This window comes from Perissodus microlepis, chromosome 5 (assembly GCF_051167445.1).
Source record: "Perissodus microlepis isolate ML-2025 ecotype Zambia chromosome 5, ASM5116744v1, whole genome shotgun sequence".
Taxonomy (NCBI): domain Eukaryota; kingdom Metazoa; phylum Chordata; class Actinopteri; order Cichliformes; family Cichlidae; genus Perissodus; species Perissodus microlepis.
In genome coordinates, this window is record NC_140465.1 from 23979761 (window position 1) to 24001838 (window position 22078).

At 38.9% G+C, this 22078-nt stretch overlaps 1 protein-coding gene across 11 annotated transcripts in view; it reads left to right on the forward strand.

Annotated features, from left to right (window-relative positions):
- Positions 1–22078, forward strand: part of slmapa (sarcolemma associated protein a) — a 75524-nt gene that overhangs the window by 41015 nt on the left and 12431 nt on the right. For 6 of the 11 annotated variants that reach the window (XM_084928952.1, XM_084928951.1, XM_084928953.1 and 3 more), the window contains 19 exons: positions 3966–4028; positions 4956–5051; positions 5440–5511; positions 5604–5744; positions 5836–5973; positions 6348–6516; positions 7275–7325; positions 9256–9405; positions 11096–11161; positions 13740–13799; positions 13941–14015; positions 14291–14371; positions 14774–14833; positions 15622–15747; positions 15980–16054; positions 16149–16249; positions 18410–18614; positions 18711–18828; positions 21483–21654. In XM_084928952.1, the coding sequence (XP_084785078.1) occupies positions 3966–4028; positions 4956–5051; positions 5440–5511; positions 5604–5744; positions 5836–5973; positions 6348–6516; positions 7275–7325; positions 9256–9405; positions 11096–11161; positions 13740–13799; positions 13941–14015; positions 14291–14371; positions 14774–14833; positions 15622–15747; positions 15980–16054; positions 16149–16249; positions 18410–18614; positions 18711–18828; positions 21483–21654 (2019 nt within the window). The remainder of the gene's footprint in view (positions 1–3965; positions 4029–4955; positions 5052–5439; positions 5512–5603; positions 5745–5835; positions 5974–6347; positions 6517–7274; positions 7326–9255; positions 9406–11095; positions 11162–13739; positions 13800–13940; positions 14016–14290; positions 14372–14773; positions 14834–15621; positions 15748–15979; positions 16055–16148; positions 16250–18409; positions 18615–18710; positions 18829–21482; positions 21655–22078) is intronic. The other 5 variants (XM_084928958.1, XM_084928957.1, XM_084928954.1 and 2 more) reach the window with 4 other exon arrangements.

Consider the following 22078-nt stretch of genomic DNA (forward strand, 5'->3'; position numbering starts at 1 on the left):
CATTTCGCTTCACATAAACATCATCACGGATTTCCTCTTACTTTTGCTGTTTTGCTACCACCACGATAAAATCACACTTCTCTCTCTCTCTCTCTCTCTCCCCCTCTCCCTCCCTCCCTCCCCCCCCCTTATTACCCACCAGTGTACGGTGTCGGCCGCTGTTTTTTTTTTTTTTTTTTTTTTTAAACTTACTTCCGACAAGAAAGCCTCATTTCTGCTGCAAAATTTCAAAATGCTTAGCTGTGTCTCTAATCAAACCTCTGTAACTTTGCTATGCTTCACTTCATTTTTGACTGCACAATATTTTTTAAGGTCATCTGCTATAAAAACCCAGACCAGGAAAACCGCCTTCATGTTTTTCTGTGTTTTATCCTCAGTTACTTTGACACAAAGGAATCTGCTGTGATGCTTACACCTTTGATAAAGTCTCACAAGTGTCAGCTTTCTTTTTATAGATATAAAAAAAATATAGATATGTACTGATAAGTGATCAGAATTATAATATTTCTGACTGTCTGAGGCAAAATTTCCCCGAATCGAATCGTGGATCGAATCGATGCGGGACCTTGTGAATTGGAATTGAATCGATTCTAGAAATCAGTGACGATACCCAGCCCTATTCATAATGTTCATAAGAACTTAAAGTGCTTATACAGAAAAACCTTACATTGCTTCCTTTTACTAAACTAATTACTAATGTGTGCAGTGATGTATAATTCAGAGTATTAGATTGGAATTGAAAGTTGAAAATAAACTGTATAAATATAAACATTTTTATAGTATCTTTTTATGCCCCTGTGTTGCGCTATGTAGATGGTCCTTTTGTGCTCATTGGTCAATCCAGCTCAGACAAATTCGTACTTTTATGAAAAGTTATCTGTAACCCCTTACTAGAAAGACGTGTTATTTGCAGCATTTCACATTTCAGTTATTGATTTGGAAATTCATATCCATGAAAATCAATTCTAGCTTTACCAAAGTCTACATCAGCATGTGACACACTTCAGACTTGCGTGACTCGACTTGCCATTGTTTATTTTAGTGTGCTTTAAAGTCTTACTTCTCCTGTGTCTTCACAGTAAGGAGAGATGAAGGGGTGAATAAGCAGCTAAGTTGCTGAGCTGTGTTGTGACTGCACACATGCCTTGACTCCGGTTGTGTTTGGGTTAAATGGGATGGGTTAAAAAATGTTTTAATGTTTGAATTGTGTGTAAAAACTGCTTTTCACAGATAATGTCCATAATCCACACAGCGGGACATTATCTTTTATACAGTTGCTCTGTTTAAATTTGGGCCAGCTTTGGTGGGATTTGCAATCCTGCAAATCTAACACTCAAAATTAGGTGCAATGACGTACAAAGTTTTCCCAATCTACAGTAATATTGGTCATTCCTGTCATGCTTCTTGGATTCTGCCTCTCCATGTGGGGTGAATTTCCAAGCCAAATTAAAAGATGCTAAAATTTGCAACACTGAAAGCTGCTGTTCCAGGAAGTCTCACAAACCTACACAGACAGGCGTCAAAGAGCATGAATGAAGCCAAAAACAAAATACCCCGTACAATTTAAAGTACACTTTTTTTTTGTTTTTTGCTAAATTCAGTCATATAGACTTATTTTTAAAGTTCCAGAAGGAATTGAGGTTGATTCTTTAACCTCAGTGTTGTAACACTGGGAAAATTCCTTAGTACTGTAATCGGGAAATTTGCTGTTAGAGCTTAGCTGATAAATTGACTAGTACCAATGTATTGTATGTACACTACAAGATTATTTCTGCATATAAAAATATTGAAATTTATCAAGAGACTTTGAGCTTCCCACAAAGTAAATGAACTTTGAAGTAATATGAAAATATTGATTTTAATCAGTGTTTTTTTTTTTGTTTGTTTTTTTTAAATAGTGGAATTTCCTTAGAATAAAGTTTTGTCTTTTTTATTTTGTTTTGGTTTTTTGCAAATAGTCATAAAATATTAGGAAAGTGCACAGATTTATGCTCAGTAAGGCAACATGGACCGTTTTGAGAATGTAAAAACCTGTACTGGTATCAAGAAGTTCTAGTAATAAGGTATCAACCCTTTGAAAAAGAAATAAAAAAAGAAATCAGTAGAAATTACGAGCTTTAGTTGCTGTGGTTTGTTTTACAGCTACTTTGCAATTAGTTGAATTAGTCCGCATGCAACAGCTGGCTCCCAGTGCTGTGTTCACACAAGGGATAATTTATCATGTAATTTGAATGAACGAGTAAATCTTTGTCATATCATAACGAACACCTTTCTATAGTTTCCTGTACCACACCACATGTGATCATATAGACACATGGTACTTTAACAAATTTTTTTAAACACATTATATAGATGTAATGTAATTCTGTGCCATACAGTGCAGTAATTGTTTACCCATAGTGTGTTGTACCAGGCTTCCTCTGTTGCCTCGCCCTGCTCTGATTCTTCCTCAGAACAGCAAAGACTCAGTATAACCTGTCTGAGGAATGTAGGCTGGTGTGTGAGCACGCCTGGGAGGAGCTATGATTACATTTGAGCCATTCTTAAACATAGTTAAGTGTTCTAAAGCAGGATCCTCACATCTCCCAGGTCTCAACACACATAGTCGTGTGTGTGTGTGTGTGTGTGTGTGTGTGTGTGTGTGTGTGTGTATAAATGTATTAAACCTTATGTAGGTTACAGCTGCAAGTGTAAAATGTGTTTTCCTCATTATGTTCTCATACTGGCAACAAACATAAAACATCGATAGCAAAGGGCATGCTGATTTGATTTGTACACATATATACAAGGATAAAAGAAAACCAGCTCACAGATCTATTATAAAAACCAACCAGCAGGAATAGCTGTGGACATACAAAGGTGACCATGCGGCTTTGATATTTCATGGTTAATCTGTTGTCTGACAACAGGAACATATTTATTATTTGCCTGTATTAAAATACTGTGTAAGTGTAAAGTCTGTGAGAAGCAAGCAGATGGAAATGGCTAACAGAAATCCAGCTGAGCGTAACACTAATGGACACTATCAGTACTGCTCGTTATCAGTCACTCCTTAAAGTTTAATTTTCCACAGAGCTTTTTCCTGTGTACATGAAATCTTTCTTCAGATGATTGGAGAACCTGAACATGTCAGTGTGGTTATTTGTAGGCTGTATTGAGTGTTTTCATCACTTTGCTTGCTATCACGCAGACCTATTTGAAATTTGAGTAGATTTGTTTCGTTAAGGATTCTTTCGTTAAATTCAACAGCCTCCAACAACAAAAAGAAAAGCAGTACTAGCTTTAACACTTTTTTGTGCTAAATATGTTTTGCTACTGACAGTCAGTAGCAGATAGTTAGCATCCATTCTATGATACACAACTTAGCATTGACCCAGGCTTAAAGTGTGGAAAAGCATGGGGCTGTGAAGGTACTGCATGTAGGCCACCAGAAGTTTACAATTTACAATAAATATGTTTTTTCCCCTAGAAATTATACAACTTTAAAAAAACAAACAGAACTAAGAAGAATACACTACATTATTCATTTTCTGACCCGTTTTTGATACTGAAGTTATTTGTCATTATCAGAGGGAAAGAGGTAAAAATTAAGTTGTGGCTACAACAGTAACAGTTGCATAGATGCATAGATAAACATTACTGACTGACAAACAGATATTGAAATGAAAGTTATTAACGGAGAGTTGTTCAGAAAATTCTGAAGCTCAAAGTGAGTCAATGAAAGCAGAGAATTATATATTTCATGACATGTTTTAATGATCAGAGATGTAGTCAGGCAGAAGTGGACACTGTTCCTGTGCTCTGTCTTCATGTATGTGTTTGTTATTGTATGTTAAGGTCAGCTTACTCTTTAACCTTTGGTTTTTCAGCTGTTTATTGACTCCTTGCATTCAAACAAAAGGCTGAATGAGTCTCAGACAACTGTCAGCATGTTTCCATGGTTTGTGTTTGTGTTTGTTTTTTAGGTTGCAGCCAACACTCCCAGTATGTATTCTCAGGAACTGTTCCAGCTCTCCCAGTATCTACAGGTAACACACTGACACCTACTGGACATATTTGAGAACTACACTAACAACAATGAGTCTGAAATGTGATTGTGCTTCTCCTTATTTTCTTATTTATATAAATCTGTACAAACACAGTTAAACTGGTGCTTGCTCACATACAAATAATCATGGTGAGCCATAAGTTCAGGCTTCAGACTGCTCTAAACAGCTGGTTTATGGCTGTTTTTGCACCATCTATATGATGCCATGCAGAGGGATATCCTTCATATAGTTATCAGGCTTGAAGGCTCCACCCACCTGCCGGTCAACCCTTGTGTTTACAATCAGCAGCCAATCAGAAGAATGCAGGCTTACTCTGTTACACCCCAAAGGACTAAAGTTATGAAGCTGGGAAATGAACAGAATAGGTCTGCTTTAACAAGACAACATTGGGTAATGTGAAGACTTGACAGGAGTATTTCTCTGATGTGAAATTGATGTGATTTTTTATCTGATCAAAAAAATAGATTACATAATGAAAAGCATACATCAGAGGTCATTACTAAAAACCAACTTTCTATAAAGCACAAAGAACTAAAATGAAGAATACATGTTTAAATTATTTCTAAAGGAAGAGTGAAAAAATCTGATTACTGGTTTTGTTTTTATTTTTATATTATCTGTTTTTAGCTACAATCACTTAAGATTGTAGCTAAAAACGGAACCATGTATAATATTATCATAAATGTTGATGCACTGTACCAGAGTTGGCTTAGAACTAATTTGCATCCTCATTCCCTCGGAAGGTTCCAAGAAAAGATTACAATAAACCGCAAAGAAAGAGCAGCTAACTGAAGTTAACTGGTGCACTAATATTAGTGGATAAAAATCAGACATTGTCATAAATAACTGTAAGCTTTTGTTTGTCCTGAGTTATTTTTCATCGACGACCTCCCTCTCACTCTCTAGGAGGCCTTACACAGAGAGCAGATGTTGGAGCAGAAGTTAGCCACTCTGCAGCGTCTGTTAGCCACCACTCAGGAGGCCTCAGAGAGCAGCTGGCAGGTAGGAAATACCACGTTTCATTCTTCATTTCTTCATTCTTCACAAGTTGAGGAACAAGTGCAGCTGTGATCATGCTTTCTGGCAGTTCAGCATTCAGTCTTTTTAGTAACACATAAGTATAGTGTTTCCCACAAATCACAAATATGAGCACAACAAAATGAGGCACAGCACTTTCATTGGTTATTTAATAATAGAGCCTATATAGAGTTGTGAACTTGGATTCACCTCGAGTTTGCAACATCATATCTAACTGCTCATATTTAATCAGGGTCATTTAGTACACTACGCTGCGATTAGTTAAACTAATTTGTGTTGTTTTCCCATTATTTTCATCTATAGATGGTATCTAATGTGATAAGGACTGCTGTAAACTGTGTGTCTCCTACAGGCTTTGATTGATGAGGACCGTCTTCTCTCCAGGCTGGAGGTGATGGGCAGTCAGTTACAAGCTTACTCTAAGGTATACATACACATAAAAAAAATGGCTGCATACTTCTACAATGAATCAAAGCAAAGTTAAAATGATCATCGCATTTTAAAATTCTCTTTCAGTCCCAGACAGAGGAAGGGATCCGTAAGGAACTCTTGGCTCTTCAGGAGGACAAACACAACTACGAGACAACGGCAAAGGAGTCTCTGAGGAGAGTTCTGCAGGAGAAGATCGAGGTGGTCAGGAAGCTGTCAGAGGTGGAGGTACGATACACATGTGTATATGGTATGCACAGAATGAAACTAATTAAAATTTCTAAGGTTAACATTTGGTGCCATCTCTGCTGTTGTGCAGCGCACGCTCAGTAACACCGAGGACGAGTGCACCCACCTGAAGGAGATGTCTGAAAGGAGTCAGGAGGAGCTGAGGGAGCTCGCCAACAAGTACAACGCGGCCGTTAATGAGATCAAAGAGCTCACTGACAAAATTAAGGTAACCGTCAAGGAAAAATTATTTATTTTCCTGCAGCATTACTTTATTTTAAAACAAGTTTTATTTAAATGTGTTTTTGGAGATATATTTAGAATAAAATTATCTACAAATTCAGTAGAGGGAATCTGTGCTCATTTTAAGCTCATTTTGTGTTTTATCCTTAGACTCTGCTAGAGCAGCTTTGCATTATTTATAGTTCAGAATAATCCTTATTTATCAAAAATGGGAGCTGTGTTTTATGTAGCATATAATCTTTTTTTCTATTTGCTTTCTCCCCATTTCCCTCCTTATTCCACTTTTTTTTACCCTTGTCTTTGTCCTCTTCTGTTCCTTCCTTTGGCTAACCTCTCTTACGTCCTTTTCTCCTCCTCCAGGCTGCAGAGGGAAGACAAGAGGAGCTCACTCAGCGGGGCGCGACAGAGAAGAGGGAGTTGGAACTACGGATTGAGGAAATGGAGGAGAAGGAGCAGGTTCTCCAGGCTCGCATTGAGGCTCTGCAGGCAGACAATGACTTCACCAATGAGAGGCTCGCTGCCCTGCAGGGTACAAACACGCGCGCACACACACTTCAATTCATGTGGCATTACACAGACTTGGACGCTTAATCCAATCATATGGTTGCGTAAATCAAAGCTTGATCCCAAAATGTAATAAAAGCAACTGGACAGCAATTTCTCATTCAGGAGGAGCTCAGAGTTGATCTGCTACTTGCAATTAGACATCTGAGTGTATTTAGGCATCCGATTAGGATGTTGGATCTGTTTTGCAATAGTTAATGGAGAAAATGACAAAAAGTGTATTTTGACTAAATTGTGAGGAGGTCATATTACCGTAGTATGAGACAGGTGGCTGGTCAAAACAATTTATAACAAATGAAAGGTCTCCTTTTTACCTGTGCTTTGATAACATGCTCATCCTCTAGTCATAATCCTTTTCGCAGCTTAAAAAATGCCAACCCACTCGTGTACTTTGTGGTCCAGTAACTTAGAATATTTATAAAAATCATAGCCAATTTCAGTTTTGTACTGAATGACCTGGTTAAACTCATGATAGGTTGGATACATTAAATGATGGTTTTTCAGTCACCTGGTGATCAATCTGCATCATCTGCATCTTTACAACTATACACAGAGCACACACAGTCCTATTTAACCCGCTGGCATGATCCCTTTACGCCAGTCACTTTAACAACATAGCGCCTCTTGCGCAGGTCAGATCATGTCTTTGACCTGTGCTCGGACTTCCTGTCAGTCAACGCTTCTCTCTGCTTTTGTTGTTGTTGTTGTTGTTGTTGTTTACAGTGCGGTTAGAACAGCTACAAGAGAAAAGCATTAAAGAGAACAACAGTCTGGGTGAGTCCACATGTCCTGGGTTTGCGTCATCTGCACCACCGTCTGTTTGTGTATCTCTATCACTTCCTCAGCCTCCACTAATGATGCATGACAGCTTCCTGCATGATTTCCATGTAATTTCCTGTTGCTTGCTGCTCTTATCACTGAACTTCTGTCTGTCACGGGAATCTGGGTGTCTTCTGTTTTCGTCTTGTTTATGGTAGCATGACATCCAGCCTTCGGGTTTCCATTTCCTCTGGTAGTTTATATCTTGGTGCAGGAACTGAAGCGTTCAAATAAGTCCTGAGAGTATTCAGAAAGTGTCGTCTTTTTCCACGTTTATAATCAGAAACATAAACACTGAGATAAAATGACCTAAATTTTAGTTTTAAAATATTAGGAAGGTTTATAATAATTAGTTTTAGGTGATGTTACTTATAGAAATACGATGTTACACAGCAATATTACTGGGGGGTTAACAGGAAGTTAAAATAATTTATCAGGAATATATCCAGTGTTGAAAATCAGTGGAGAATATATTGGGCATGGTTGTCAGGCTCAGTTGCACCTATTATATGAAAAGTGGCTGCACATGAGCACACCCTGCAGCATTATCGACTAACTCATAAGTCACCAAAAATGGGAGCTGTAGGACCAGCATCATTTATGCTTATTACAGTATGAAATATAGCAAATATTTCCAACTTTGTAAAGGTTGTTCTTATTATTCCAGTTATGACTTATTTGAATAAGTAAACAAATATTAAAGCTTTACACTGCATGTTAAAACAAATTAGGGGATTAAGGCACCGCACACTAGCTGCATCCATCATACAGTATGTGGGTTCTTGTGCAAAAAAACCGTTGTGGTCATTTTCCAGAGATTTTTACGGTTCGCTCACCAATAAAGCAGCTAAGTTTTATAGTGTAACTACATATATCTCTACAATGATTCCAGCTGATGTAAGATGTTGCACTAGGCAACGGGAATAGAGGCGAGTTCAGAATTGAATGAGCAACTTGAGCAAAAAATTTTCTTTGTCTGTTTCGCAACTCTTCAGCTGTGATTCTTCTGATGCCATTAAGAAATGGAGGGGAAGCTTGATGACGCCCTTAAATGGCAGCTTGAGCTGTTTGGTTTAACTTTGCTGTGAGATAGTGAGAGGAAGAAAAATGTCGTTTGGAGAAAAGTAAGCGAGATAGGATTATTATTATTATTATTATTATTTTTGGTACATTCTGAAACTGGGAGTTGAAATGTGAAAGTGGGTCTCTGACGAACAGGTAAAAAAATATGACGTGAAACTAAGGCGAGTAAATATTTTACCTAAAACAACCAAAGGTTTGCTGATGCTGTGGCTCTGGTGATCTGAACTTTAATTTATGTTAAATTAATAGTTTTTACCCCTCAGCCGTAAAAGGCTGATGAGGTATTGTTGTCACACCGCCTAAAGCTTTTTCTTTTTAATGATTGTTCAGGGGTACATCTTTTCCTTAGGGATTAATAAAGTATTCTGATTCTGATTCTAAAGTCTTTTGAAGCCAAAGTGTTTCATGTGACCCTCAGTTTCAGCTCTGTGTGAAGCCCGTAGGATTTGTACAAGGCTTCATGTCCTTTAAATAGCTCGATGGTCGGTATATCCACTGGTGATAGTGATGGAAGTTTTTTTTCTGGGGCTTTTTGGATAATCTGGGCTGTTTCTCTGGTTTCCAAACTGTCCACTGCTTTGTTTTTCTTCCTGTGGGGGGAAAAGTAGCCTTGGTCACTGATTGACTTCTGGTCATTGAATGCCTGACACTCTGAACATGAATGCTGCGGGTGACTGCCTCACTGCACACCTCGCCACAGTAATCACCTTATGACGGAACCCGCCATCATTTAGACTCTGTGCTCAACATTTCTGGTGACATTTCGACAAAATCGTCTATATCTGATCTGGTCACATGACAGATGTCGTCACTGTCCCCCACGGACCAGTAGAGGAGCTTGTCGAGGACAGAGATTCCACACAGCAGATACGCGAGAGCCAGGAGGAAGACGATGATGAGGAGGATACAGACACCGATGATGGTGCAGTTGGGGAAGATGAAGATGCTGATGGTAGTTTAATTATCATAATAATAAACTATTTAATTTATATCTAGGCTTGTTTTTTTTAAAAGGTTTTCCTCCACAGAATTAACAAAACAAAATGCTATTGTAATACAAATAATTAGAAAAACATTTAGGGAATAATTTGCTCTTGATATTATTTTCTTTGGGGGGGGGGGGGGTTCTCCAGTTTTTTAGATTTTTTTTTTTTTTTTTTTTTTTTACATTGACCTTTATTTTAGGATACAGACAAACACTTTCTAATTTAAAAATGCATTTTATTTTTTTAATCACTCCTTTAAACCCTCTTAGTGAGGAACTCGTTTTGCCTAGTAATTTATAATGAGTGCAGAGTGACCTTAATCCCGTTCAAATCTGCCATCTCTAATTACTCCAACAAGGAGATCATGTGCTTGGTTTGGTTTCTGTCCTCTGGCAGGATTCAGGATTCAACTGAACACTGCCTTCTGGGCCAGTCGATCAAATTTTAACTGTCCTGCTTTTTCTGTTCATGGGTTTGCATACTGTGTAATGACACAATATCTCCTAAATTGCTACCCACAGTGGTCCAGAATGTGGTGGATTTTTTTTTTTTCCCTTTCCGTTTCTTTTTTAATGAAGTGGGTTAAGATCACAGACACTATCCAAGTTTTTTTTTTTTTTTTTTTTTTTTAACAACAGCCAGTTAAACATTCCTGCCACATCATATTACGCATGACTATCCTCCGGTTTTCTTGAAATAACCTATTTCAGACCGTGATACTTTACTTAAAATGAGCATCATATTTTGCACATTTAAATGATAACTTGTTTGATCCGAGCCTTGAATTCAGTTTTTGTGTATTGTTAGAATTTTGGGAGTTAAACTGTATCATCTTTTTGATTTCACTTTGTTTTGGTAACATCTGTACTTAGATGCAAAAATGAGGTGGGATTATTATTATCATTATTATTATTTCTTCAAAATTCGAGCGGACTTGTGAAAACTGTTGGGCTGGTTAACTCGTTATTTCTTGTGCGTGATGTTGAAATGAAAACTTGCTGGGAGGATTTGTTTCCTGTCTGCTGTTTGCTTGTCCACATCTTGTCTGATGTGGTATCTGTCCAGAACCTTTGTGTTATAACTTTCTGTCTGAAGAGACCAATTTTGGCTTTAATTTCAGCTCCATCCTTTTATTGTGCATCTATCTGTCCTCATAGTTCTCTGTAAAGCGTTCTTTCATGCATTCTACCTGCTTCTACCTGTTTGTCCGTCATGATTTCTGTCTTTGGTTCTACCTGTCCGGTCTAAAACCGGGTTGGGTGTGGAGAGCCAATTCTCCACTGGATCCTGTTCCAGATTTGTCGATCCTTAAGGACAATGTTTTTTGATTCTGCTTATCTAATCCAGAACATTAAGTTTTATGGTCTGCTCTTCAGTGTGCTTATATTGGCTACACAGGCACAAGCACGTGGGATGCAGTAAACCCACTTGTCTTGCAGTTCAATATAATATTGCAATAAAACCAGTTTAAAATCAGGACAAATTAAAAAAAAAAAATCAAAATCCAGAAATTCAAAAAAATTGTATCGATCTGCGTTAAATCCATGATTCAATTTACCCTGGCATCAATAAGCAGAATCAATAAAATCTAAAAGAAATACCGGGCTCTGCTCTGATAGTCTTCATAGTAATGTCAGTTCTCTGTGTTTCTATCAGACAACTGTCATGTTAACAACAGCGGAGGAGACTCTACTAGAATCCAACAATTGATTGAGTGTCCGCGTGAGTACAAGCATCCATTTCTGCTGTACACCGAAACACTTTTTCCTCATTATTTCCTTTACTTTCTTCCCTACGGAGGCCAAACAATGCCAGGAGAAGCCAAATGAAACTGTCAGAGCGCTTAAGTCATAAAATGGAAAGCACAACATTTAAGTTATACTTAGGCAATTTTTATTTTGTCTTGCTGAGAATTATAAGATCTGGACATTTACATTTAATAACTAAAAATTTCTTCCACTAAATTCCAATAATACCATAATATCCCACTTTGTAATGATTTTAAAAATTCTAAATTTCGAGATGTGATGTAATGAAATCTACATTTTTCTTACTCATTCTTCACATGCCTTAACACATCATCACATCTTTGGATTTTCCTGGTTTAAAGTTGTTTCTGTTCTTGCTCATTCTTCTTTACTTAACTAGTGAACTGTGATTAAATCTTTTGGATGAAGATTGTTTTTCTTTAATTGGATGTTTCTTCAGAGCAGTTTTATTTTGTGTGAAACAGGCTGGTAAAGAGTATTCTGAGAAAATTGCAAGTGTTCTTTTCATAAAGATGGGCTAAGCAGTATAAACTTTTTAAGGTTGAGTAGTATTAAGCGTAGTATTTAAACCTTAAGCAGCCAAACTATTTTATGCAGATATAATTGTTTAATGGCTATGTTTGTGTTTTCATGGTTTCAATCAAATGTTCTTTGCTGCTGTGGGTCTTTTAGTTTGTTCACTGCAAAATATCATGTAGTACAAAGTAAAGAATAAAAATAAAGTATGATTTTAAAAAAACACAAGAAACAAAACAACATCGATTTCTAGCACAATTTTCTATTATCCTTGCCACACCAAAGGATGATCTCTTAAAGAAAAGTTGCAGATAAGGTTGGGCGATATGTAAAATTTTCCCAGTCCAATAACCGATGATAGGCGATATATTCGTGCAGGTGACTTTTTGATTGGCGGAGCAATGTGATTATGCACAGACTGATTTGCGTGTTTAGAATTTATACGTTTTGTTTGGAGGGAATATTCTACCTTCTTTTCACTGCGGCCACAGTGATGCGGACGCTGCACCGGTCCATCGTGGTGAAGAGAGTGTAAAAGCAAAGCTCTCAATTTACTGGTCGATCTACGTCCCTACCCTTACCTATGGCCACGAGCTGTGGGTAGTGACCGAAAGAACGAGAGCGCGGATACAAGCGGCGGAAATGAGCTTCCTCTGAAGGGTGGCTGGTCTCTCCCTTAGAGATAGGGTGAGAAGTTCAGCCATCCGGGAGGGGCTCAGAGTAGAGCCGCTGCTCCTCCACATCGAAAGGAGCCAGCTGAGGTGGTTCGGGCATCTGACAAGGATATCTTCTGGGTGAGGTGTTCCGGGCATGTCCCACTGGGAGGAGGCCCCGGGGCAGACCCAGGACACGCTGGAGAGATTATATCTCTCGGCTGGCCTGGGAACGCCTTGGTGTTCCCCCGGATAGGCTAGAGGAGGTGGCTGGGGAGAGGGAGGTCTGGGCTTCTCTGCTTAGGCTGCTGCCCCCACAACCTGGCCCCGGATAAAGCGGAAGAAGATGGATGGTTTTTTTTCTGATTTAAAAAAATAGTCTATACTACTCTGCAAGAGCGACATCTTGTTTTTCTGTCAGCAGCAGCACATGAAATTTACCTCACTGGAGCCTGAAAAACCCCCCACACATATATTGTTTTCTTTGATTTCCTTATGGCATCTGGTATGCTTCTTCTTCTGGAGCAGTGTTTTTTCCTGCATGCTGCTTTTATAACTTTTCACTAAAGTGAAACAGATTTTTTTGCTCCCTTCTATTTTTTTTTCCTCGTCTTCCTTCTCTTTTAGTTTCTTCATTTCACATAACTTTGGAAATTTTACCTTTTTACACATTGACCATGTCTTCACTCATACCAGAAACAGATTGAGTAGCAAGTGTGTGAAAACATTTGAGGAAATCATCCACTGTGGAATTTTTATTGCTGCTGTACTTTGTCGGTTGATTACATTTACTGTCAGCTGTCAGCCACATTCTGGTGTGGTTTATAATGCACAGATGGAGATTAGGACTTTAGATGAAGCTTTAGTTTTAAGGTCATTTGGAATTGATTGAAGTGAGCTGTGTTAATTTTGTAGTTTAATTTCACATTTATTGTGTGAACAGCTAATAACAGCTGGTAAGCGTAGTTTGGCTTTTTCAAGGGTCTCGATTGCATTAAGTATTTATTTTTTATTAACTTTATTTCCACATTTGAATTCAGTTAGTTTTTGCTGTACAAAAATGTCATTGGATACATAAGTGAGATGTCACTGCAGTAGTGATTAATTACTTCAAGCTGTCAGCTGGTTCAGTGTTTTACACGTTTTTTCCAGTCGTCTGATAATTGTGTTAAAATGATTCATCTCTGATTCAGCTGTTCAGTTTGAGAAGTTTGAAATAAAACATTACTTTTTCTGAATTTGTATACTAACACTTTTACTAACCAACTGCTAATCCAGCTGATAATGGTGGAAGTCAGATTTTATTTTCTGACTTATTTAAACTGATTCCTCCTGGTTTTCTGTTTTTTTTTCTCTCTGCAGCCGTCAAACAGCTAAAGGAGACCGTCAGTTCTTCAATCAACAAACTGGCCAACTTTGATGGTAAGTTAATAACTCAGTTTCTTTTGGATTTCTTTTGTTTTTTTTAGTCCTGATATAGATTCATCCATGAACAAAAGCAAGCTAAATGGATTGCTGTTTTTTAAAACCTGAACTGAAATTTTCACCCTGATGTTTCTGTAGAAGTGATGGACGCCCATTTACAGAACAACCAGACGGCGGGAGATGACATCCTGACCAGCCCTGATCGACTCAAAGGTAGAGAACACACCCGAGTTAGAAATTAGGTTTTATGATATTGTTTTATTTTTTTTTTTAAAAAATGTTCAGTTTTAATGATCCCAAAATTACGTTTGATTTAAGTAGAAGTATAAATCTACCTGAACACTGTGCATGTGTTCCAGCTGATTAAAGTAATTTATTGCTTTTGAATTTGATGGCATGAGTAAATGTTGACTGTCAAGTGATTACACTGTAGTTTTTTAGTTAGTCCTGGCTGATGTGCGTGTTTGTTTTCGTGTGTGCGTCCACAGGGAATCAGATGGATGCCAAAGAGTCAGACATGTCCGACACTCTGAGTCCCAGCAAAGACCGCAGCAGTGACGACACGTCAGGTCAGTGAAAACACCCATACATTCTTGCTCATCGGTTTAAGTCTAATTTTGGCAATTCCAAAATTTGTCTTGTGTTTTCTCAGTTTTACTGGAAAGGTTTTTCTTTTCCACCTAATTTCGAATAGCGTTGACATCTGTTTAAAGTTTAGCTGTTCTGTCTCACACTGTCTGCTCTTCAATCTTTAATTAATCATAGAGTAGCTTTACAAATTACTAAAAATGTTTAGATTTTTTCCTAAGGGTTATAAATGAGTTGCCTGAAACGGATTTGTGTTATGTATCTTTTAAAATCGCCTGTTCTCTCTAGCAGTTTATTATGTCAGTATCTGATTCGTCTTGAAACTGCTGGAGTATAGATCCTGAAGCAGCAACAGGAGTTTTATGCGTTTTTGTGTGTTTCAGATGGAAACATGAACGACCAAGAGCTGAATGAACCTCAGAACAGAGTAGCTCTGCTCAAAGGTAACTGTGGCCGTGCACCTGTGATCATAAACCCCAAAACACCGGGCTGCCCAGTTTTGATTATTGTATTTAACTGACCATTAGGGAGATGTTCAGCTGTGCTGGTCCCTGAAGGGCCTGGTGTTTTTTCCATTTTAGAGTTTGTGTCTACAGACTGTATGAAAGGCAGATGAAGCGAAGCCTGAAGTGCCTTAAACTCTCACCCCTGCTAAGGGCCAGCAGGGGGTGCCTTTGGGTGCAATAAGAAGTCTAGGTGTATTAAATATGAGTGGGGGGAAAAGGCCTCATTGCCATGACCTGTGACCTCAGTAAACTATTTCCTGCAGTTTGTGGTCTCAGGCCATATTTTAAATAAGCGCATTTTTTAAAGCTGGGATTGCATTTACTTATGTCTAATATACACATGTAAATCTGAATAACTGAACCAGGACGTCATGGCAACTTCATCCATCTTTTCAATAAAAGATCTACTAGCTACTATCTAGTCAGCTGGACACCCCCCACCGCCCCCACCCACTACACTCCTGACTGACTGAATAAAATAGTCCAGTCAGTTATGTTCAGTAAGTTTATATCCACACTGCCACCGTGTGCTCAGTCATTTATTCATATATGTATTTATTGAACAGTGAAGAAGTTAAGTCTGGAAAGTTCCTGTTTTTTGAATAAAAATACAGATAATTTGTAGACCCTGACTTTGTCATTGAATAATAATAATAATAATAATAATAATAATAATAATTAATAACAAATAATGTACTTAACATTTTTTATGTGTATGTGGTTAGATGAGCTACATCGGGCCGGTCTAGAGCCTGGAGACACGGAGCAGGTCATCCACCATCTCCACAGAGAGCTTCTGGAGGCCCAAGAATTAGCCAACACCGGCAAGCAGAAATGTCTAGAGCTACAAGGTAACAGTGTTCTCACAATGCTGTGGATTATATTTTATAATTCGAATTTTAATTATAATTAATAGCTCGCAAACTTTGTTTGAATTAAAGTTTACCTCATACATTTTTACTACAGTATTGTTGAGTTTGTGAGATTACAGTTCTTGCCCTGCATCGCTCCAATTATACGTTGCATGAAAATATAAAAGAACAGTGGTATAAACATAGTGACTGTGTGACTCTTGGTGTGCAGCTCTGTTGGAGGAGGAGAGGAGGAGTAACTCTCAGCTGACTGAGGAGTCGACCAAACAGATCCAGTTCTTGCAGAGTGAGTGAATACAGAGAAAAAGATGTACTATAGATTTGTATCAATAAGTATTTAGCTGCCACATCTCACTTCCTATGTGCTTGTGTGTTTTTAGCTCAGCTTGGGAAGCTTCAGGCTGACATGGAGGCACTGAGGGAGCAGAGGGAGAGCACCATCTGCAGCACCAGAGAGGAGCTTTACTCTGCCCAGGAGGAGGTACCTCTTCACCTACTGTTGCTTCCAGTTCTTCGTCATAACTCTTCCTCACTTCTCTTCCATTGTGTCTTGAAACCTCTCTTGGCTAATGTGTAACATGTCAGACTCTTCATGGACTCCAGGGTTTGAGTGGGTCATTAATAACCCTTTAAAAGTTGAAATTGCTAATAAGAGCTAAAAAAAAAAAAAAAAAAAAAAAAAAATTGAACTAAAACTAATAAAAGGGAAAATTTTAATTAACTGAATTAAGACAACAAACTGAAACAACATTGTGTGCTTACAAAAGTATCTCAAACCAATTAAAAATATTCAGGGAATGTCTTTGGGTTTACTCAGTCTGGTTACTTTTTTTTTTACACACAAGTCCTCAGGAGGCTTTAGTGCATCTTACTAGGAGTGCAACAATACACAAAATTCACGGTTCGGTTTGGTTCAGTTCGATACTTTGGTGTCACGGTTCGATATTTTTTTCGATACAAAAAAATGTTCATGCCTTTTTAATTTGTCATTTATTAAAATTATAAATATATATTTTAACTCAAAAGTACAGTTTTTAAATTTAATGCTGCTGAAACAACAAAATAATAAAAATAAATAAATCTATCTGATCGAAAAATCACTCCATCCATCCATTCGCTTCCGCTTATCCTTTTCAGGGTCGCGGGGGGCGTTGGAGCCTATTCCAGCTGTCATAGGGTGAGAGGCGGGGTACACCCTGGACAGGTTGCCAGTCTGTCGCAGGGCCAACACACAGGGACAGACAACCATTCACACTCACTTTCATTCGCACATTCACACCTAGTGACAATTTGGATTATCCAATTAACCTATCCCCACAAGCTGCATGTCTTTGGACAGTGGGAGGAAGCAGGAGTACCCGGAGGGAACCCACACAAACACGGGGAGAACATGCAAACTCCACACAGAAAGACCCCGGCCTGATGTTGGAATTGAACTCAGGACCTTCTTGCTGTGCGGCAACAGTGCTAACCACCGTGCTGCCCATGAAAAATCACTCATCTTTGGAAAAGAGAGTTTATTACAGAGAAATGTCTCTTTCCAAAATAAAAGCTATACTATACGCTTCTTCTGGGGTATACTCTCAGCAGCATATTAAACATATCAGGTCCCCATAAGGAGAATCATGTGCTAACGGCTGTCTAAATGACTCGGGTAAAGTTTGTAGCATGTGTGCTTGTTGTTTTTGTCTGCTTCCACTTGTCTTTGCACTAGGATGATGTCGGTGTAAATGTGCAGTCATATTCATTGTGTTCCCACTAGTGCTGTCAGCGTTAATCTCGTTAAAAATAACGTTAACGCCATAACGCGGCAAATCTCCGTTAACGAGTTACCGCGGATCGCCCCGTGCGTGGGGCTGGATGGCGTCAACACGTTAACAAGCTAACTGCGCTAACGCACTAGTTCCCACCAACTGAGCATTGCGTGGCACATCCGACATACTGTTTTACTTTTGTCCATGACGCGCTTACCTTCAGGGTCATGCTTCACATGAAAACCAAGAGAGTTCCAAACGCCAGATCTGAATGAGGGTGGGGGAGGTTCAATTTGCCATGTTGCAACGAGCTTAGCTTCTGTCTTGCTAGCTTGCGCTGCGCTCAGTGGATCTGCACTCGACAGTGCAGCCTAGGCGGAGTAGTCGAACGCAGATCCACTGAGCGCTCAACACAGGCAGCATCGTCAGAAGAAAAGTTGATTAAAAAAAACAAAACAAAAAAATTGTATTGTTCGATACATATGCATACCTAACCGAAAGCACTGTATCGAGCGGTTCAATACCGATACGAGTATTGTTGCAGCCCTGCATCTTACATCTTGCCTGTGGAAATATTTTTAAAAATATTTTCTTTTGAAATCAATGTAATAATAACAAACATTGAAACTAATAAAAATTAAACTGTAACTAGACATTCTTGTTTCTAAAAATGACAAATAGTAAACATTGTGACATTGTTCGCTCATAGTCCTTTAGTTTATAAAAAACATTATAAGGATTTGTTTGTTTGTTTAAATGATTCAGGAACCCTGGAGTCTCTGTCACTCATTCTTCGTTATGCAAAAAGCCTCCCTGTTTGTCAGTTTGCACCAAATTGTAGTCTCATGAGAAAGTGACCGACCCACCGATTGTGTTTTCGCTAACAGATTCTCGTCCTGCGACACGCTATGGAGGCGGCCACGGCGGAGCGGGAGCGTGAGATCACTGTCCTGCAGGCAGACCTGGTCAGTGTGCGCTCCGAGCTAGAGCACTGGAGGAACACAGCCGCCAAATACGAGGAGGAGATCGCCCGGCTGCAGGAGGCCTTCACGCAGCAGGAACAGCAGCAGACCGCTGCCAGCGAGCTGCAGGGTGAGCACTGCCTGCATGTTTGTCTGAGGCTGTCTGTTCATGTCTTTGAATCACTACTAATCATAACTGTGCATCCTCTATGTCTCGCTGCCACAGCGGAGTGCACTGCATTGCACCAGCGGTGTACGTGTTTGCAGCAGGACTGTGATGGCCTGAGAGCTGAGAGGAAAACACTCACAGAAAAACTGCACCGCCTGGAGGCTGAGCTGAGCAGGTACACACACGTTGCTTTAAATTTTTTATCTGAATCCGCTGTTTTATTTTATTTTACTATACTGCAGTGCTGTCAGAATTATACAAGATCACATTTAATTATTTGTCAAAAAAAGATCCACACAGCTATAAACCATTTGAATATAGCGTTACTAAATAAACACCACTTTGAAACTTATATTCTCTTAACTGGATCTCAAGCTGAGAGTCTCGAAATCTGGAACATATCAAACTTTGTTAGGTGGACCTTAAAGTCTTTTGACAGGCGTGATCGAGTTGATGAATTCTGGCCCAGGACGGCTCTCAGGAGCACTGCCAAGTCGACAGATCAGGTTCAGAGTTTGGATTCAGCATTAAAGGGCAGGCTGAGGGTGAGACTGACAGAAGGAAACATGGTGTCCAGCTGATTCAGGCAGAGAAAGACGAGGAGATGACAGCTGACTGAAGGCTCACTGAAACTATCTGCTAGATTTGTTCTCCACTGAGAGAAAACACTGCTGCATGTTCTCACCACAACCACGTCCTCAGCAGGATTTTATCTGCGCTTCAGCTACAAATTTTTTTTACTAGTCTACAATAAACTGTACACATCTTTTGACTTTCTACAAAGAGATGAATGCACTTTGGACATGGACGATTTTTATCCGGCATATTGACAGCTGAGGTAAACAGTGAACTGACAGCCTACCCAGATAGCAAAAACCTCCAAGCTGGATCCAGTTCGGAGTCACTTTGCTGTCTGAGTACACGCACTACAGATGAAAGGTGGTCAGAGCTTTTGAGGTAATTCAAAGGATAAAAAAATAGGATACTGCAAAATAGTTACACACGCATCTGTTTTGTATTTCCTGGTTTATTACTGTTGTTGATATTATTCAAAAAAGTTCAGGTCGTATGTACAAAAAATGTTTTCTTGTAAACAAACAGTAAACAGCCATTATGGGCTAATCTAATATAAATGTTTTTGATCTCTTGACTGAATGAATCCGGTTGATTTGGGAAGAGTAAGCAAACAATTTGAGCTGACTGAAATCTATGGACAACTAGCTTTGAAATCTTACGCACTGTAACTTTAAAGTTTAAAAAGGAATTTATTTAGATTTATTTAGTTGTTATGGAAGATAAATTACCTGTAGGGTCAGAACCATGTTTTGTACCAGGCTGTAAACAGGTTTATTTCTGCTCTAAAGTTGGAAATCCCCTTTGGAACCAGCCTCAAGTGGCTGTTAGAGGAACTGCAGTATTTGGGACTACTTTGTTGGCTTACTTTTTTATTAAGGTCTAGTGTAGTTATGTCTGTAATTGCAAGCTCGACATATATTTTAAGTATAGTTGCACTCAGAAGTAATCAAGCATTTTTTTCTCCTGTGTTTTAAGGATATTAAATCCCAGGAGAAGACTGAAAACCACTTTAAAGAGATCTCACTAATGAGAGTTGTCAGCATTTCCAAAGTTTGATTTTGCTGTTTGCGGATCAATTTCTGCATTTGAACTCTTTCTGACGACATTTAGGGAAACAAGTCAGTGTTTTTTAATGTTGTGACATTTTGTTGCAGCATTTACATAAACAAGCTAAATACAGAAATCACTGTTTACAGTGCCAGTCCAAGGATTTGATCCACATGTTGGACAGAAGGTTTTCACAACTATAAACACATGTATAAACTCCATATTCCAGTTTATGTTGCATGTAGCTCTATAAGCAGAAAATTATATTGGAGAGCTACGTCAAAAGGAATTTACCAGTGTAAATTCCAGTAAAATGTTCTATCAGATCAAAATCTTCGCTGTCAATAAAAAAAAAATCCTGTCAGCACAGAATTTTCCAGATCATAATGCATTTGTAAGATGGATGAGGTCAGTCAGTGCCGAGACACACTGAGGACTTGGCCAAAAACATACCCCTAGTCTATTTTTGATGGATGGAGCACCAAGCTGCATAGTGCAGGTAAGCAGGACAGGAAGCCAGACACAGAGAAAGCATACAGTTTGGTCATTTTTCAGAATAAAACACTCTGTATGAACCAGGCACTCATCTGTTTACCAGCAGTGATGGTGAACACATGACAATGGAGAAGACACGACTATTTGTTAACATTAAGTCTCGCTCTTCTTAATGAAAAAAAGGAAATGCAATGTTTGTGCCCTTATTTGCTAAAATTATTTTTAAAAATGTTGTACATCATGTGTGAGGTATCCCAGTTACACACAATGATTTATATATTTTATGTTTTATAATGGCGTCTGGACAGAGTACAAAGTAATCTCTCTCAGTATTCCTACAGAGGTGCACTTTTTTACTACCATTGGATCTACATGATACTAATGAAATCACAGCTTTAATTGTGACCACAGAAGCCCCGCAAAGGGTGTTGAAATCATTTGTCTATAAGACACAGCCAATTATGGGGGAAAAAAGCTGGTCTAAATAGAGAGAAGCTAAAACAGCTTGTTTCAGACCGGAGAAATTGAGGGCCTGCACCAAGGCAAGTATAAATGCCTCTAGAGTACAGTGGAAAAAAAATGGAGCCTGAAATGAGCCTCATAAGTCTTCAATAAGGTCACAGCATCGTAAATCCTTCGAGAGTTTCTAACATTGTTGGGAAACGTAGTGGAGTGATTACTGAGTCGAGGTGTGATTTGGTGTGTTTGCAGCACCAGGGAGAAGAGTCTGGTCCTCAGCAACAGTCTGGAGTCTCTGGAGAAGAGGGAGGAGGTTTTGCAGGACAAACTGGGTTCTCTGGAGAATCAGCACCTGCAGGACGCGAGCAGGCTAAAGAGCCAGCTGGACCAGGCCCAGGCCCACACACACACACTGCAGAAAGAGGTACGCACACAGAATGGGATTTAAAAAAAATAAAAATAAAACACAGAAAACGCCAGGTGAGAAACAACAGAACAAATGGAAGAGATGAAAAATAAAAGTTGGAAATGGATCAGTGAGTCTTTTGATAAATCCAGAGAGACTTAAGTCAGCATGAGTGAAGGTGGTTGAGCAGATGCCTAAGGCAGATGTGAATAAAGAGAGGAAACCACACTGGGGTTCTCAGAGAAATAAAATAAAATGTACCAAAATCTCCACAGTGGGGGAAATGCATACAAGCAGCAGCCTGGATGAATTTTTGAGCTCCTTTATTTAAACCCCCCCAAAAAGGGTTCAGCTAAAAATAACTTTTAGATAGACAAACAGCTACACAAGCAAGCTGCAGTCAGTATCTGTTCAGTGGAGCACATCAAGTGACATTAATTGA